The sequence below is a fragment of the Poecilia reticulata genome, linkage group LG8 (assembly GCF_000633615.1).
Source record: "Poecilia reticulata strain Guanapo linkage group LG8, Guppy_female_1.0+MT, whole genome shotgun sequence".
Lineage (NCBI taxonomy): Eukaryota > Metazoa > Chordata > Actinopteri > Cyprinodontiformes > Poeciliidae > Poecilia > Poecilia reticulata.
In genome coordinates, this window is record NC_024338.1 from 13,697,755 (window position 1) to 13,714,648 (window position 16,894).

A 16,894-nucleotide genomic window follows, 5' to 3' on the forward strand; every position below is an offset into this window, starting at 1 on the left:
GATTTGGAGCCACTTCAATCAGACGCAAGATACAGAAAAGAGGGACAGAGGGGGGGTTGAACATTAAATAAGGGTGACACATGAGACACACACACATACACACACACCCAGAGGGATGCAAACAGAAAGGAGAGAGGAATAGACTGGGCCCACTGAGGGTGACAGAAGAGATATTACTGTGTTCAGTGATGTAAGATTTTTTTTTTAAAGCAGTGCAGCCATGTGTGTCAGGGAGATAAGTTTTGTGTAAACATACTGAGATTCARATGTTTGAGGTTGGATGTGGTCCTACTGGATAAAAGCAATCTGAACACCGGCAGCAAATGAAGGAAATGAAAAATATTAGATTTATGGACCAGGGCGGATAAACTCTGTGTGATTCAGCTGTAATTAAGATTCTGTCACTATCAATCATAGCTCTCAATTTCCCTCTAATCAGTCCATTTCATAGCCGCGATTACTCCCCAGGCGCTGACATCAACACACTGTGCCTCTGCCTGACCACTCTCTCCACTGCCACAACTGTGCGAATATTTGCGGATTAAAGCAGCATCAGTGAGTGCTGATGGCACAAGCCAAAAGGAGCCAGAAAGAGTGACAGGTGTGCAGAAATTCAAAGAGGTACATTTTCAGATAACGGTACGGTTGCTTTAAATTAAAATGCAAAATGGACGCAGAAAATTAAAAGCATCAAGTGGAAATGACTATTTCAACATCTGAGCATAAAACATTCTCATTTATATACTGCTGTGGGATTTTAAATCACTTTTGGAGCAAAAATAACACAGTAGACAGTTTACTGTGGAGAAAAAAAAGTTACATTACGTTGGCTGGTTTTGTTTTTGCATCATTATCATTTTCTTTCTTCAAACATCAGCCGTCAACTTATGAAATTTGTCCTCCGGTGCGAGAGGTGTCAGGGATATATTTGCATGTGCAACATGTTCTGCTAAAGCTCACTAAAGTGGGTTTCCAGAGGCTTTAAAATTGCCTCCACGGTATGTCTAGCAAACTTGTTAGTGTACCGACTGTGATCAAGTTTAGCTCCGTTTTTCAGACAGATGGCTTCTCATTTTGTAAAAGAAATCGCTGCAACGATGCAGAATTCACAGCTGAAATCGGAGACGGTAAGCTGCCGGGTCCCTGAGGCAGAAAACAACCCCAGCTGGTACAACAATCTTCTGCTGAAAATATGTCTTCAGTTCTGGACCGCACTTGTTTACAGCAACAACTAGGGCCTTTGTCTTCTGGCAAACTTCAGTTTTGCTCTAATGAAGGTCACATCTGCACCATCAGTTCCTGTTCCCGGCATATGCATTTACATGCTGKAGCTAGTATTATGTGTTTTTGTTTTTTTTTATATTTCCTGGATCGGCTGGTTTGTCTTCAGGCTGAAATTCTCTCGCTGGATGTAAATTTGACATTTTTAACATATCTCCCTAAAGTCAAGATCTGTTTATAGCGAAAACTGAGAAAATATTTCATATTTTATTTTTCTTTTCAGTTTTATGAAACTGAAAACAAAAATGAATATTCTGTTAAGGTATTTGGATGAACCTCCATTACTTACAAGCACAGCTTTCAAGACAGTAGAGTGAATCCTTGTTTATATAAGTGGAAAAGAGTCAAAATTCCCAAAAGATTGCACTTATTTTTGCTCATGTTTTCAGGTAGCACAAATTATCTCATTGTTACAGTAAAGCAAAATGCACTGTCCAGTGTGTTGTTGATGTCTGGAATCAACAACATGAAGTTACACAGCTTTAGAGCCACAGACAGTCCCTTATCCCCTTAGCTTTTAGGCTTAAGGGGCATGCATCCATCCAACACCGCCATGTTACGGTCAGCGTGATGGTCTTACCTGAAGCACTGTTAGTTTTGTAGTTTCCCCCCGTTAAAAGTCTAAGAGATCTTYAGAATGTTTGTTTACAAATGTGAGGTAGATCTTTGTGTTATTAAATTTTTTGGTCAGAACTGGTTTTTACCGTCAGTCTCTCCCATGGATACAATTTTGCCCAGTTTCTCTTTCTTAATAAAATTAGTACCGACTCTAACAGAGAAGATTGAGGTMATCTGTTCTTTAGATGTTGCTATTGGGTCCTTTTGTGACCTCCTGGATGTGCCGTGAATGTGCTCACAAGATAATTTTGGTAGATTGACCATTCGTGGAAAAGTTTCCCACTCTTCCATTATATACATATTTTTCCCCCATTTGGTATTGGAGTCTCAAAACCTTAGAAAAAACTTTGTGAAACATTTCCAGACTGATAAACGTCTGTGACAGGCTGGAGTACAGTGTATTGCTTTCTGAGCCTACTTCATGCTGTCAGAGAGGTTCTCAGGTGACGTAGTAACCAAGCCTGGGTGTGGATAGTGAAATTAAAGAAAAATGATGAATGTGGTTAATTAAAGTTCATACATAATTAAGGATTGCTCGATTTTCACATAGGGCCACAAGAAGTTATATAACTTTTTTTGGTACAATATTWRCATTTGCTTGATGATCTGACACATTTAAATGTGACCAAAACAGTAAAATCTGCAAGGCAGCAAACACTGATACTGTACAGTTAGTCTTTCATTAGTATTTAAAACAAATATGCAAGTTTTAAACGTGATAATCATTTTTTGGCATAAGTTACCGTTATGTAAACATATTTCTGACATATCCCAAAGTAACAACTATGTAATATTACACAACCCTGACACTAGGTGGTGGAATAAAAAATGTATTTTTTCTGATGTGAACTTTGACCTCCATTTGGTCTATGCTATTCACCTTATAGATTTACTGTGAGGAGAAATTAGCCCTGAATATTATTATTATTATTATTATTATTATTATTATTATTATTATTTTAAATATGAAAATCTGGGGAAGCCAGTGAAGCATCAACTCACACCATGAGTCTTGAACCACAATACTAGCCAAGTTGATGGTTTGGCCAATTTAACAGTGTGTATTCCTTTTCTCTCTGTTTCAAGAGGATGATGTAACTGCACTGACAGAGAGAATCCCTTCTTGTCTCGCTGACTTAGAAAAAAMTAAAAGCCAAGAAAACCTCTGTAATCGGGTCTCTGAGGTCACGCTTCACCGGAACATCAGTCCTTGGGCAATAGCCGACAAATTACAAAAGGCCAGAGGAGCCACAGTCAGAGAGAGCAAACGGGTTCAGGCTTCTGCTGAGCAGCCAGTGACCCACAGGTCAGGGAGGAGATACACTGAATGATATTATTTTCCTTCATTAAGCTGCAAAAACAGGAACCATAAACTGTACTAAGAGAAAAAGAAAGAAATAAAAAAAAAAAAGCAAATCTCTGTATCATCACATGGACATAACAACGGTTCTCCTATTTGGTATGCTGGAAATGTTTAGACTTGGACTGGTGAGTTCACCCAATTATCAGATTTTAAAAACACCCACTCAACTCCACAAGCAAGTCCTCTGGTCCTTGTTTCCACCTAGCAACAAGACACCCTGGGCTTTTGGAAGGGGGTAAATTTTTCCATTTGACAGCATAATGAAATGAGCTTATTAAAGCAACGACTTTCATACAGCACGTCAAATCGGCTGCCCTGCAAAATGGACTGTAGGCAAAGGTTAATTGCCAGTTATCCAGAGCATCCGTTTAAAGTTGACTGTCTAGGTGGCATATGTTCTGTTAATCTCAGAAAATGTGGCATTAAGGGATTAATATAAGTAGGAGAGAAGAATGTTTTCAATGGGCCTCTTCTTGTTGGTAGATTTTGCTGAATGACTTGTTCCAAATCCCCTCATTTGCACAATTTTTTTTTWAAATTATATAACAAAGCATTTTATGTTTTTACTCTCATTTTGGCTTTTAAATKAATCCATTTGAATACTGGGCAGTGCAGTTTCCAGTTACGATTCGCTAACACTCGCTTTTGCGCACACAAGGAAAAGAGGAACTTGTTGCAACATCCAACAGGTCGACAGCGTGGCTGCTTCGTACACCTGAAGCGCTGAGCTTTGACATAATAGGCTCKTTATGTCTCTGCGAGCTACTTCTTCTCATCCCAAACTGATGTGATGCTCTCCCCGTTTCAGAGATGCGCAACAGATGCAGCGCGCCGTGCGTAAAAACGCTAMGAGGGAGAGACAAGCTGTTATCTTACCTGTCATCAGTCTGCCAGTCCCCGAGCAACAGGTCTCGGAACCGGTACCGAGGGGGCAACGGGAGCACCTCCTTTTCCAGTTCAACCATGGTTCACCTCCCTCAAAAACACGGAGCTGGAGAGAAATAGCACCGCAAACCGCACCTCCGGACCGAGAAGGTGGCTCCCGGAACCAACAACTCCGCTACTCTTCCTTCTGATGTTCACAACGTAAATGAAAGACGAATACATTGGTCCGCCTCATGGCACTGTCCTCAGCCTCCCCCCTTTAGAGAAAAATGCCACTTCTTCCTTTCCAGTCTGCGCAATAACAAAATCAACAACAAAAAGAGCAGCTTTACTGCAAGTCGAAACGAGGCAACAGGTCGAGGAAGCTCATCCCTCGGTGCTTGGARGGAGGGGAGACTCCACTCTCAGGCTGAGCGCAACTGGTTGTCTCTCCCAACAGCAGCATCCTCTCCTCCCCGCCCGAGCTCCGCATGGACGCACTGAAGGGGCAGGCGCGCACAGAAAGGGGACAGCTCGCAGATGCAATTATGAAATCACGGCGTAGAACAACATAAAAATAGCAATTAGCAAAGAGCGATCTTCACCGAATGTCCCACATTCACCCTTGACCCCCCAGAAATGCCAAACACACTCAGGAGAGGCTCAGAGGCGTGGAATTCTCAGCGCTTTATTTTTATTTTTTGTATTTCAACCTCAACTCCACTGCTGACTAAATAGTCACTTTGAGGTGGATGGAGTTAGCTATAATTAMGTTTGGAACAGCACAGCTGAAATATACAACGGGAATGAGTTGATTTGCAGATGGTTTGTATTCATTTGAAGACATTTAACGCCATTCTGGGTGGCTTGCCAAGTAAGCYGAGAGCTGTTGTTCTTTTATTCATAAACTAAATTTAATTAGATTACTCAGTGGAAGCAAAAGATGAGGAAAATGAACTCGTTTTCATCAGGGAGAACATGTTGGTTTCCTCACTTATTTCGATTTTTGTTTTTTCAAATATGTAATTTCAACAGCCAACATATACAATGTAATTTTGCAACTAATTCACTTTTTTCCCCCCCTTTTTTTTAACGCAACACCCAACTTTGTGCAACATTTTAGTTTATCTACATCTCGGAGGATGAAGCGGCATTAATCTTCTGGTCATAGGAGAAAAAGTAATGAAATTCAAATGGGGTACTTAGGAGGGCYGACAACAGATGTTATTCAAATTAACCTCCATTAATTAATATTAATCTCCCTCGACCTGGCCCTGGCAAATCAACACTTGTGTGAGCTCAGGTGTTTATCCAATAAGGAACACTCATTTAATTAGATGAAGAGCTTGGTGCGTGTGCAATCTGATACTGCTGTGTTTGTGCACTCCAAATCTTTCATCTACCTTTATTTGATTTATGAACTTTTGCTTTATACTCATCTTGGAAGCAGAAGTTCAGGAAGATGCATCTATTTCGCCCTCTAGTGGTAATCTAGGAGCAAACAGACAATCTGCAGGCAGCCAAATTTAATCAGCTGTAGCAAGATGTGCTGAGATGCAAGATTTAAAAAAAAAAAAAAATCTTAATAGAGATGAGCTCAGAAAAGCACTGTGCAGTGGTGAAAATAAAATACTATTGAACTATATTAAGTCTATAAAAGGATTGACGGMCAAGTAAAAAAAAGAAATCAAAAAGGATTTCTTCTGTAACCATGGTAACCAAAACAGCGTATTTCAGAGGAAACAGTCGTGTGTTTCAAACCCAATTTAAAGCCAATTTCCTCCTTCGGTGGCTGATTGTGAAATGAGGTATTTGCAAATACCTTAAAAATGCAAAGAGTAGAAAACAATCTTATGTAAAAAACTTATTTAAGAAAANTTATGTCTCTGCGAGCTACTTCTTCTCATCCCAAACTGATGTGATGCTCTCCCCGTTTCAGAGATGCGCAACAGATGCAGCGCGCCGTGCGTAAAAACGCTAMGAGGGAGAGACAAGCTGTTATCTTACCTGTCATCAGTCTGCCAGTCCCCGAGCAACAGGTCTCGGAACCGGTACCGAGGGGGCAACGGGAGCACCTCCTTTTCCAGTTCAACCATGGTTCACCTCCCTCAAAAACACGGAGCTGGAGAGAAATAGCACCGCAAACCGCACCTCCGGACCGAGAAGGTGGCTCCCGGAACCAACAACTCCGCTACTCTTCCTTCTGATGTTCACAACGTAAATGAAAGACGAATACATTGGTCCGCCTCATGGCACTGTCCTCAGCCTCCCCCCTTTAGAGAAAAATGCCACTTCTTCCTTTCCAGTCTGCGCAATAACAAAATCAACAACAAAAAGAGCAGCTTTACTGCAAGTCGAAACGAGGCAACAGGTCGAGGAAGCTCATCCCTCGGTGCTTGGARGGAGGGGAGACTCCACTCTCAGGCTGAGCGCAACTGGTTGTCTCTCCCAACAGCAGCATCCTCTCCTCCCCGCCCGAGCTCCGCATGGACGCACTGAAGGGGCAGGCGCGCACAGAAAGGGGACAGCTCGCAGATGCAATTATGAAATCACGGCGTAGAACAACATAAAAATAGCAATTAGCAAAGAGCGATCTTCACCGAATGTCCCACATTCACCCTTGACCCCCCAGAAATGCCAAACACACTCAGGAGAGGCTCAGAGGCGTGGAATTCTCAGCGCTTTATTTTTATTTTTTGTATTTCAACCTCAACTCCACTGCTGACTAAATAGTCACTTTGAGGTGGATGGAGTTAGCTATAATTAMGTTTGGAACAGCACAGCTGAAATATACAACGGGAATGAGTTGATTTGCAGATGGTTTGTATTCATTTGAAGACATTTAACGCCATTCTGGGTGGCTTGCCAAGTAAGCYGAGAGCTGTTGTTCTTTTATTCATAAACTAAATTTAATTAGATTACTCAGTGGAAGCAAAAGATGAGGAAAATGAACTCGTTTTCATCAGGGAGAACATGTTGGTTTCCTCACTTATTTCGATTTTTGTTTTTTCAAATATGTAATTTCAACAGCCAACATATACAATGTAATTTTGCAACTAATTCACTTTTTTCCCCCCCTTTTTTTTAACGCAACACCCAACTTTGTGCAACATTTTAGTTTATCTACATCTCGGAGGATGAAGCGGCATTAATCTTCTGGTCATAGGAGAAAAAGTAATGAAATTCAAATGGGGTACTTAGGAGGGCYGACAACAGATGTTATTCAAATTAACCTCCATTAATTAATATTAATCTCCCTCGACCTGGCCCTGGCAAATCAACACTTGTGTGAGCTCAGGTGTTTATCCAATAAGGAACACTCATTTAATTAGATGAAGAGCTTGGTGCGTGTGCAATCTGATACTGCTGTGTTTGTGCACTCCAAATCTTTCATCTACCTTTATTTGATTTATGAACTTTTGCTTTATACTCATCTTGGAAGCAGAAGTTCAGGAAGATGCATCTATTTCGCCCTCTAGTGGTAATCTAGGAGCAAACAGACAATCTGCAGGCAGCCAAATTTAATCAGCTGTAGCAAGATGTGCTGAGATGCAAGATTTAAAAAAAAAAAAAAATCTTAATAGAGATGAGCTCAGAAAAGCACTGTGCAGTGGTGAAAATAAAATACTATTGAACTATATTAAGTCTATAAAAGGATTGACGGMCAAGTAAAAAAAAGAAATCAAAAAGGATTTCTTCTGTAACCATGGTAACCAAAACAGCGTATTTCAGAGGAAACAGTCGTGTGTTTCAAACCCAATTTAAAGCCAATTTCCTCCTTCGGTGGCTGATTGTGAAATGAGGTATTTGCAAATACCTTAAAAATGCAAAGAGTAGAAAACAATCTTATGTAAAAAACTTATTTAAGAAAATTTTTTTTTGTTTTTTTAAAATAAATCAGTCTGTTTCATTCAGAGTCCATTCAGAGTCCAGCTTCAAAATTCTACTCCAAAGTCACATTGACAGAAGTCAAAGCCTCCACCGCCCAGCCGGGGTACTGATCCGGCGACGGAAACATTCGCTTCATGAATGTCCGTATGAACTCAGGGAAGCGGCCTTCCACGATGCTCTGCCTCACAGAACGCATCAGGGTGAGCTGTATAAAAATGAAAAAAAAAAAAACAAAAAAAAAAACATTCATGAACAGAGGAAAGGATCATTTGATTACTGTAAACCTCTAGTGATCCATTATAATCTGCTGTGCATCTTCTGCGAGAAAAAAGGTCAGCTTCAGGTCAAGATAATCTGAGCAGTCTGAGTTTTATACAGCGGCAGCAGGATATTTATTTAAGTTACTACTGACGTCTGTTGAATTCTAATAAATCATCAAAACAGATGAAGGAAAAATGAGTGCCTAAGACACCACACCGAATTAAAGGTGCAGTAAATAACAGTCGGTGACATGTAGGGGTTCAATCTGAGAAGGCAACAATGTCGTATAAGAAGGTCTCTCGCTTTCGCCTCCAAACTATCCTGACTAGCTCGGTTTGGATAAATATCCTCTGGGGATATTCTGGATTTTTTAATAGGTCTTTTGTGCTTTGCAGAGTGAAAGGTAGGGACTCTGCAAACTGCCATTTCCTCCCACAGATATCATCAGGCACAAGTAGATTATTATCTAAAGCTTTTAGAAACTGGTTGAACATTTCTGATTGTTTGTTTTGTTCTTTAAGCCATTGGTTAAAAAACAAAAAACAAACAAAAAAAACCTCTGAGGGGATTTAATACAAAAAGTGTCATTGTCCTGCAGGGAATGGGATTTTTAAATAATGTTTTGATACCTACTGGTGTTTCAGGTGCTTTAGGATTTAAAAATTAAAAATCATGAGAAATAATTTCTGTTGTGTGTGTGTGTGTGTGTGTGTGTTTAATATGATATTCTGTAAATTTCAGCTGAAAAAKAMCCCGATGTGTTAGTGTKAGAAATTAAAAAAAAAAAAGGAAAACAGATGCTTTAACCTGAGTGCACATATGAGCGCACCCTTAAACTAAGAATTTGTTAACACACAAAATTCAGAAATTATTTATCATTGTCTTAAACCTTCCTCACCTCCCTGCTGTATTCAGCACATGTGAGGTAACATCTATCTGAGCAATTCATCAATATCTACCATGTGATGTTCAGTYATTTCTAATTCCTTACTGACGCTTTGAGTTTGACGGAAAAATCCATTTATAGGATTTAATTTTCACCTTAAAACTGTTACAATCATTAGCAAGTACACAATACATCACTGTGAGAAAAGGTCAGCATTGGACAGAGTAAATTCATCCCACCAATATTGTATTTTAAACAGGCTARATGCTCATTTGGAAGACATGAGCAAAGTAAAAACGWAACTGGGCTTCGGTGATGAGCCAAAACTGTAACGGCTTGTGACTGCCAAGATTCGTAGATTAAAAAAGTCTCCATTTCTCATAAAGCAACCTAATGATGCCGCCAATATTCCTCCCATTCTTCTTAACTCTTAAAGAAAGCTTTTATGGCACATAGATAAAAAATATGACTTTTATAGCTGTTCTGGTGATAAAAGGAGCCGCTGTGAAACCAGAATGAGCTGCTTTATTCTTTGGCAATACTATCATTTGGCAAAGCGACCGCATTCTGCCTGAAACACAGTATTATAACAGCACTATTACATTTTTCCAACAGCTCCCTGTGAGGCTTTCCATGGAGTGGATTACGCTTAAACAACAGGATAGTTTGTGTTGCTTCAAAACAAAAAAAGGTCAAAAATTCAAGAAAAGGATAATTATAATTAGGCTGAATATTTTTGAAACCATCTCAACCCCAACTGAACCTTTTCTCGTGTAATCTAATACACTAATCAAATCTAAAAAAAAAAAAAAAAAAAGAAATACTAACATTTAAATAATGCATTCAGCGAAGAAATGTGTTTTAAAACAAGTCATCTAATAATACTAATAATTTTAAAGTTACATTTAGCTWGTAGGATTTTTCTAATACTGACCTGGTAGGCAATGTTGTGAATGGTGATGTGATGCATGGCGGCAGTGTCACTCTTAAACAAAGCATGCAGGTAGGCYCGACTATGTCTGAAATAAATAAGAACGTTAAGAAAACAAAAATTGCATTCATGGATTATATACATTTCAAGCATTTTCTGCTGACCACATAAGTCTGAYAGGTTGAGAAGTCAGACATATACTATCAACAAAGTTTCAATGTAAAATAATCAGCAAACTTCAGCTATTCCAGCTTGGAATGTAAACGGTTTTTCATTCACTTGCCTTTTGCAGGTGGGACACTGGCAGTCGGGGTCTATAGGCTGAAAGTCTTTGGCGTACTGCTTCTGCTTCACCTGAAGAGACCCCCAAGGTACCAAGGCAGAACCAAACCTCTGAGGAAAGACAACAATCATGGTCACAGACAAACTTAGAATCACTTATCTATGTGGATCAATCCCCTTAAATAAAATATTCCAGGTTTTTTTCAGCAGGTGAGGTGAAGGGAGCTTACTGCAGTGCGGGTTGGGAAGACGCAGTCAAACATATCGCATCCCAGAGCGACGCACACCACCAAGTCCACAGCATACCTGCCCCATGTGAGGGATACACAGGCTCTTGGTTAGTGGCTCAATAGCAAATAAACAGCACAGTTCTTGAGTCGTGCGCATAAGAAGAACACACCCGACACCCATCAGGTAGCGAGGCTTTTCTCGTGGCAGATGGTCAGTGCTCAGTGTGACCATCCGCCAGAAATCGTCCTTCTCCTCTCCTCCACTCAGGCCGCCAATGGCAAAACCAGGAACATCACGTTTAGTCATTTCTGCATGAAGACAACCAATGAGAGAGGGAGACTGAGTATTGTGAACTTCCAAGAAAAAAATGAGTCTCCAAAACATTCAATCTGGCGGGGTTATCTTTATATATTTTCTTTTTGTTACCATCCAGGCAGGCCTTGCGCAGCTCTGCATCTAGTCCTCCCTGGATGATGGCAAAAAGGTTCTGTTTATCTGGATGCTTATTAGCCGCTATGCAGCGATCCAGCCAACGAATGGAYCTATGCATGGCTTCCTCCACCCGCGGTCCCTTCACAGTGCTGCTGACCACATCATCCAGCTGCATCATTATGTCTGACCCTGCAAAACAGGCAGACATAATGAAAAGCCCTGAAAAGCATTAAYGATTAAAATGCTTTAAAACTAACTTATAATACTTCATACTTAGCTCACCTAGACTGTTCTGTATGCTAATGGACTTCTCGGGGCTCAACAAGATCTCTTTGCCATCATATGGGGACTTGAATTTGACCCCTTCCTCTGTGACCTCTGAGAGTTCAACAAGAGACACCATCTGAAATCCTCCACTGTCCTGAAAGAAAAATGGAAGAAAAAAAAACTCTAGTTTTTCATATAAATCTTATTCCATATCCCCTCAGGGCAGCACAGTAATGGGCAGCACAGTATTGGAAAACTCTACAATTTGGAACATTATTTTTAAGTATTGTAATGACAATCAGTTTTTCTTGTGTCATAACTTCCATCACTCTTTGCGACCCTCAACATTGGAGTAACTCAACATTGGAGTAACTACTGCAGTAAGGCTCCATTTAGGAGTATTAATGCCAGGAAATATGTAATTTCCTAACATTTTGATAGAATAGCTGGAAAATACTATTTTCCAAATAGACTGTGATACTGATTTTGAGATGACAACATATTAYGCAACCTTTGTCAAYACAACAACRGAATATTGTATACATTTTTTCCAAAAAGTTTTAATGTACACTTACAGTTAGAAGATTTCTCCTCCAATTCATGAATCCATGTAAACCGTTGGCTTTTTCTATCAACTCAGGTCCCTGGAGATAGTGAAGTCAGAAGAAAATACATATTTACACCCCCTTCTAAAAGCACTAGAAGGYAAGGTGRAATTAAAACTTTTGAGTTTGGCATCAAAAGAATACAGTGAGATAATATTATTTTAATGTTCATTCGTTGATTTTGCAGGCATTTACATCTGGTAACATTTGGACCACATGAAAACAAGAKAGCTCTATATTGGTGAAAAATTAGCAGTTTAAAAAACTCATCCATCAGATACCGTTCCCTCAATTTAACACATGGGGAAACAGTATCTGATGGGTGAATTATGGCCAGAACTRTTACAATGCTTGAGGGGATTACAGCCAATAACTCTAAACAATTTAAATCTAAACATATTTTTAAAGAAAATACAAACGTCGATACTAGGCCAGTCACAATAACAAATTTTGCTGTCTAAAAAATTATTGCGATAAACGATAATATTGTTTCAATACCTTTTGACACTGATTTAATGGAAATGACTAATAATGTACGCTATTTCCTGCCATAGATAGATACACTTTATTTTCAAAAGAACACATAACACTAACTGATAAACTAAATAAACAAAACAACCAAAAACAAAAATAAAATGTATTCTCAAATGGAGACTTGAATAAAAACTAAACAACATAAAGCCAAAGTGGAAATAAATACTGCACTCAACCAAAAGAGTGCAGATTATGAAGTCTGTATATTATATTGCCCTTCAGTAATCACTAGGTTTAAATAGAGAAGATGGGCACATCCGACAACCTAATGCAATAGTTCATACTACACGAATTTTTTGTCCCCATTTTCCCCTTATGATAATCTTAGATCGTTGGCCGATCTAAGATCGTCTCTGGTGATTTCGTAACCGATCATCCCGTAGTGTGATTTAGATCGTTGTGGCCGCTCCGATCTAAATCAGAGGTTTTCCCCGGCTGGGAGTTTAAAGCTGAATGTGACGGGTAGCCAATCAGAAAGCGCGGATTCTCCTCTGCGCTTTCTAAGGGGAAATTACAGAGGGGAATCCCAAACAGCTGACACGGCGGCGCCGTGACGGCGCATCCCGAAGTCCAGCGGACATCGGAGATGATATCTGGAAACAACATTAAKTTTTATTTAACATTTCGTGCAAAGAATATAGAAATGACAAGGGGAGGAGTTGGAGCCAAATTGCTACCTCAGTTGAGAAACCGGTAACTTTTCAGCTGCTCTTCGTTAACGTGACATAAATAGGTTATAATGATTTTCATTAAGTCAGGACTTTACGCTGACTCTAGCCACATGCATCACAGGTGGATTCTAGTAAACCATTGATTAATGCTTGATTTTAAAATTAGTTAACTGGACTTGTAGCCATTATTTTGAACTACAAGTCCAAAATAATGGCTGTGTGGCTGGACACCACACAGCACGATCGAACCCGATCGAACCCTTATACCTGGGATTTCTGTCGGCTAATGTGTGGTCTCTCAGGTTTTGTAAATGGGCCGACAACTCGTGTGGTGTGCGCTGACATTACACTAAGGAAATAGGAAGGGAGGGTCAGTGGASAGCACCGGAATTGAGCCTTTGTTCATTCAGTGTCATCAACAGAAGAAAAAAAGGGCAGGAAGAGACGATAAAGCCGATAATTAAAATGARGTCGATAGGTTTAATTTATCGTGCGATTAATTGATTTATCGTTTATCGCGACAGGCCTAGTCGATACTTTAATCTACCTACCGGCCTCATGCCCAGGTGRTACGTGTTTCCCAGGCAAATCTGACAACCGAGACCCTCCAGCTGATCCGCGGTGATCCCCTTCAGGGTTCCCTGTGTCCCAACAGGCATAAAAACCGGCGTGCTGACGCTGGAGTGAGGCAGAGTCAGATCACAAGCTCTTGCTTTCGTCACAGGACATTCTGCAACAATCCTCAGAGTAAGAGGCGGAACGGCGGATAAAGTTTTCTTTAAAAACATGCTGTTTTCTTTGATATTTCCATCTGCTTCAGAGGTTATGGGGGCAGCCATATTTCCTCCGACCGTTGACATGAAGTGGAAACGACCGACAGTTTGTTTGACCAATTGGAAACGTGTTTCTTGCTCAGCATGACGAACACACCTTTTGAACACCCAATGAAAACATAGTTCTGAGGAGAGTCTTCTGGATTAGCCAATAGATGTCTCGGTTTTGTAAAAAAAAAAAAAAAGTAGGTGGACCTATTCTCACCGGTTTCGATCTGACGTCATGTCCTCAAACCGGATAGCGTTTGTGTAGAGGAAGTTTTGTTTTGCGAGTTTTCCGTCCGTTTCGTCTCGCCGAGGTCCTAATTAATGCGCGGTAAAGAATACAAAGTTATGTTTCTCTGAATTACCCTCGTCAGACAGGCGCACCAGTTTTCAAAGTGAGATTAGAAGTAGCGAGCTGCTTGAAGCGGCGGTGCTGAACACTTTCAGAGTAACCCGAGAGCAGCTCGCTGCTAAGCTAACATTAGCCTCCGGTCTACGGTGTGTTGAAGGGCTCTCTGAGCTAACGAAGCCATGGGGAACCGGGGCATGGAAGACCTGATTCCCCTGATCAATAAGCTACAAGACGCCTTCAGTTCAATTGGTCAGAGTGTCAATTTAGACCTTCCTCAGATTGCTGTGGTAGGCGGACAGAGTGCAGGGAAAAGCTCTGTCCTGGAAAATTTTGTCGGCAGGTAAGCGAGAATGGTTGGTTAGGTTAGATATCTGTTGCAAAGATTTTTCTCTTTCCTCTCGTTTGTGTTGGTACATTCTAAAAATGCATGCTTGCTTGTAATGGGAGTATTTCGGCAAGATATTTATCAAAAAGCTAAACTAACCTAGTTACGCTTCCTAGTACATGTTCAATGTTATGACTTAAGGGCATGTTGTAAACCAGCCTTTCTTGTAAAGTAGCTTCAACAACGTGCCTTTCTTACTAATCAGTTTATCAGAATTGTTTTCCTGTGATTTCCCCTCCACCCCTTTTGCATATTTAGTGCCACACCCTGAAATTCTGACACTCTTCACACAGTAATCAATAGTTGTTATATCTGTCAATTGTCAAAGCTCTTCCGTGCAGTGTTTTTGTTTTTTAGGAAGTGCAGGAGAACACTTCTCGATAATGTCACAACTTGTTTTGGCCTGCTGATTTTTACCTCGACAGTTTTTAGCATAAAGTTAAAGTCTACTGTCACTCTTTTTCAAATGTCAACATTTTTCTCCTTTACCCCACAACTGTAGCGGACACAACTTCCTACACAGTCTTCCTCTTTTGATTTTGTTTATGGTTAGCGTTTAGAAATGAAGGAAATGGGAAAGACCTGTCTTTGTTGTTTGGAGGCTTGAAGTGACATTGCTTCCCTGCAGCTTGGCTTTCTCGTCTTCCAACAAGTTTATCCTTTTTGTCCTCTCCCCCATAAGCAGGCAGTGAGGGTAAAAAAAAAAAAAAAATCAAAACAAGTAGTTTTAAAGGAACTTGTTTAGCAGGTTTCAGCCCCATTCAGTGTAACTCGCATTCACAGTAGTGCACCGTCTATAATACCGTCTATAATGGACTGTATGGAAAACACATTGGTGGTAAAATGACATGCGCACTGACTTGGATAAAAGCACATTAGAAACAGAATGTTTCTCTTAGGCAAGGGTAACTTTGCAGATTAATGTATTTCTAATTGATGCACATTCATTCAAATGACTTGATGTAACAATCACTCGATACATGATCATTGCATTTCAGAGGGATCTGACTTTTAAAATATGTGTTATCCTAATTTGTTCTGTCATTTCCATTTTTGATTTCTTTCCGCTGTCTCTGCAGTGATTAGAGATGTTATTGTTCAGTTCAATTCAGTTTAAAATGCTATTTGTTATTCTTCCTTTGGTGCTGTGAAGAGCRCTCCACGGCATCAAACATCATAACACAAATACTCAGTTAATACTCTACCTGTGGTGCACTGGCAGTGGTGTGCATGTGACTTTGAGAGCAGGCAAGGTGAGTTGTACAAATCGAAGCCATCTGTTTAAGGTGGAGCCTTACTGCAATATGGAAGTACTCGGGTGGTGCTCCACATCACCATAACAACAAGCAGGCTCATGAGTCACTGTTGATGTTAGGGTGTGTTTGAGCCCAGGAGGAGTCAATAACATAAAASCTTTGTCATGTGTTGAGTTGGTGTTTTTTTATGCCAAAAGCTATTGTTTAAATGGATGCTTCAAGTGCAGCTTGTTTGCAGTGGTTTTAGACCGKCTGTAGTGTACAACTTTGTTACTGCTTATCTATAGTTCACACTTTGACAAAGATAGTTTTTWTTTGTGTGTGTGCATGGTAGGATTAAAATCTTTGTCCGAGGAAAAACGCCCCCATTTATTTTCTACAATTGAAATTTACACATAGCATGTCATGACATGCATTTCAGACAACAACTAGTCTGATCTTGACAGAGAAAATGCTTCCTCTGATTGTCTCGCCAGCTTGAACTTTTTTCTGACTTTRAGTTGGTATATTTAGAAGCAGTCCTGACCTACAGATGTACTCATTTCAAGCAACAAATGTCTTTCCCCAGCATTTTTGGTGATGCCCAGATTTATTTCATTTCATTAGAAAAAAGACAGTTTGACCAGAAGATTCTTTTGCTGTAATTTCTAGTAGTAGTCCCATTTTTCATCCAGTCTTGGTGATTCATCTTCCTGAAGTCATTTAAGTCTGATTTGTTTATGAAATCTTTTAGCCATTTTGCAGCCACTATTTTAAGGAAAGAACCAGTTCCTAGATCTCTAGGTTTTGATGTGGCTGCTGAATTAATGATTCTCTTTTTTTCTGATCTAGAAGACATGTTGTTGCTTAGAGGAGCAGAGGTTAGCTTGGAGTAAAAACAGCTTATTTAGGTTGTAAAATCAGTTTAATGACCAATGTTTTCCAGGCTTTCTAGATTGGTTCCAAACACTGGCATYTGTGTTCACA

General features: G+C 40.0%; 3 protein-coding genes across 11 annotated transcripts in view; 1 reads left to right on the plus strand and 2 right to left on the minus strand.

Annotated features, from left to right (window-relative positions):
* kcnt2b (potassium sodium-activated channel subfamily T member 2b) overlaps window positions 1–4,755 on the minus strand; it is a 51,524-nt gene extending 46,769 nt beyond the window's left edge. Inside the window, exon 1 of the mRNA XM_017306120.1 lies at window positions 4,139–4,755. Coding sequence (XP_017161609.1) covers window positions 4,139–4,227 — 89 coding nt within the window. The 5' untranslated portion in view covers window positions 4,228–4,755. The remainder of the gene's footprint in view (window positions 1–4,138) is intronic.
* A 2,038-nt stretch (window positions 4,756–6,793) lies between these two features.
* Window positions 6,794–14,127, minus strand: qtrt1 (queuine tRNA-ribosyltransferase 1). Its single transcript, XM_008416073.2, has 9 exons — window positions 13,669–14,127; window positions 11,883–11,951; window positions 11,323–11,461; window positions 11,035–11,229; window positions 10,778–10,916; window positions 10,608–10,683; window positions 10,379–10,488; window positions 10,099–10,183; window positions 6,794–8,222 (listed from the first exon to the last, which is right to left on the minus strand). Exons 1-9 carry the CDS (start codon window positions 13,975–13,977, stop codon window positions 8,070–8,072), a joined length of 1,275 nt encoding a protein of 424 aa, XP_008414295.1. The 5' UTR covers window positions 13,978–14,127; the 3' UTR covers window positions 6,794–8,069.
* Window positions 14,128–14,167: 40 nt separating this feature from the next.
* dnm2a (dynamin 2a) overlaps window positions 14,168–16,894 on the plus strand; it is a 31,047-nt gene continuing 28,320 nt past the window's right edge. For 6 of the 9 annotated variants that reach the window (XM_008416076.2, XM_008416074.2, XM_008416075.2 and 3 more), the window contains exon 1: window positions 14,168–14,627. In XM_008416076.2, the coding sequence (XP_008414298.1) occupies window positions 14,467–14,627 (161 nt within the window). In that variant the 5' untranslated portion in view covers window positions 14,168–14,466. The remainder of the gene's footprint in view (window positions 14,628–16,894) is intronic. The other 3 variants (XM_008416077.2, XM_008416078.2, XM_017306243.1) reach the window with 1 other exon arrangement.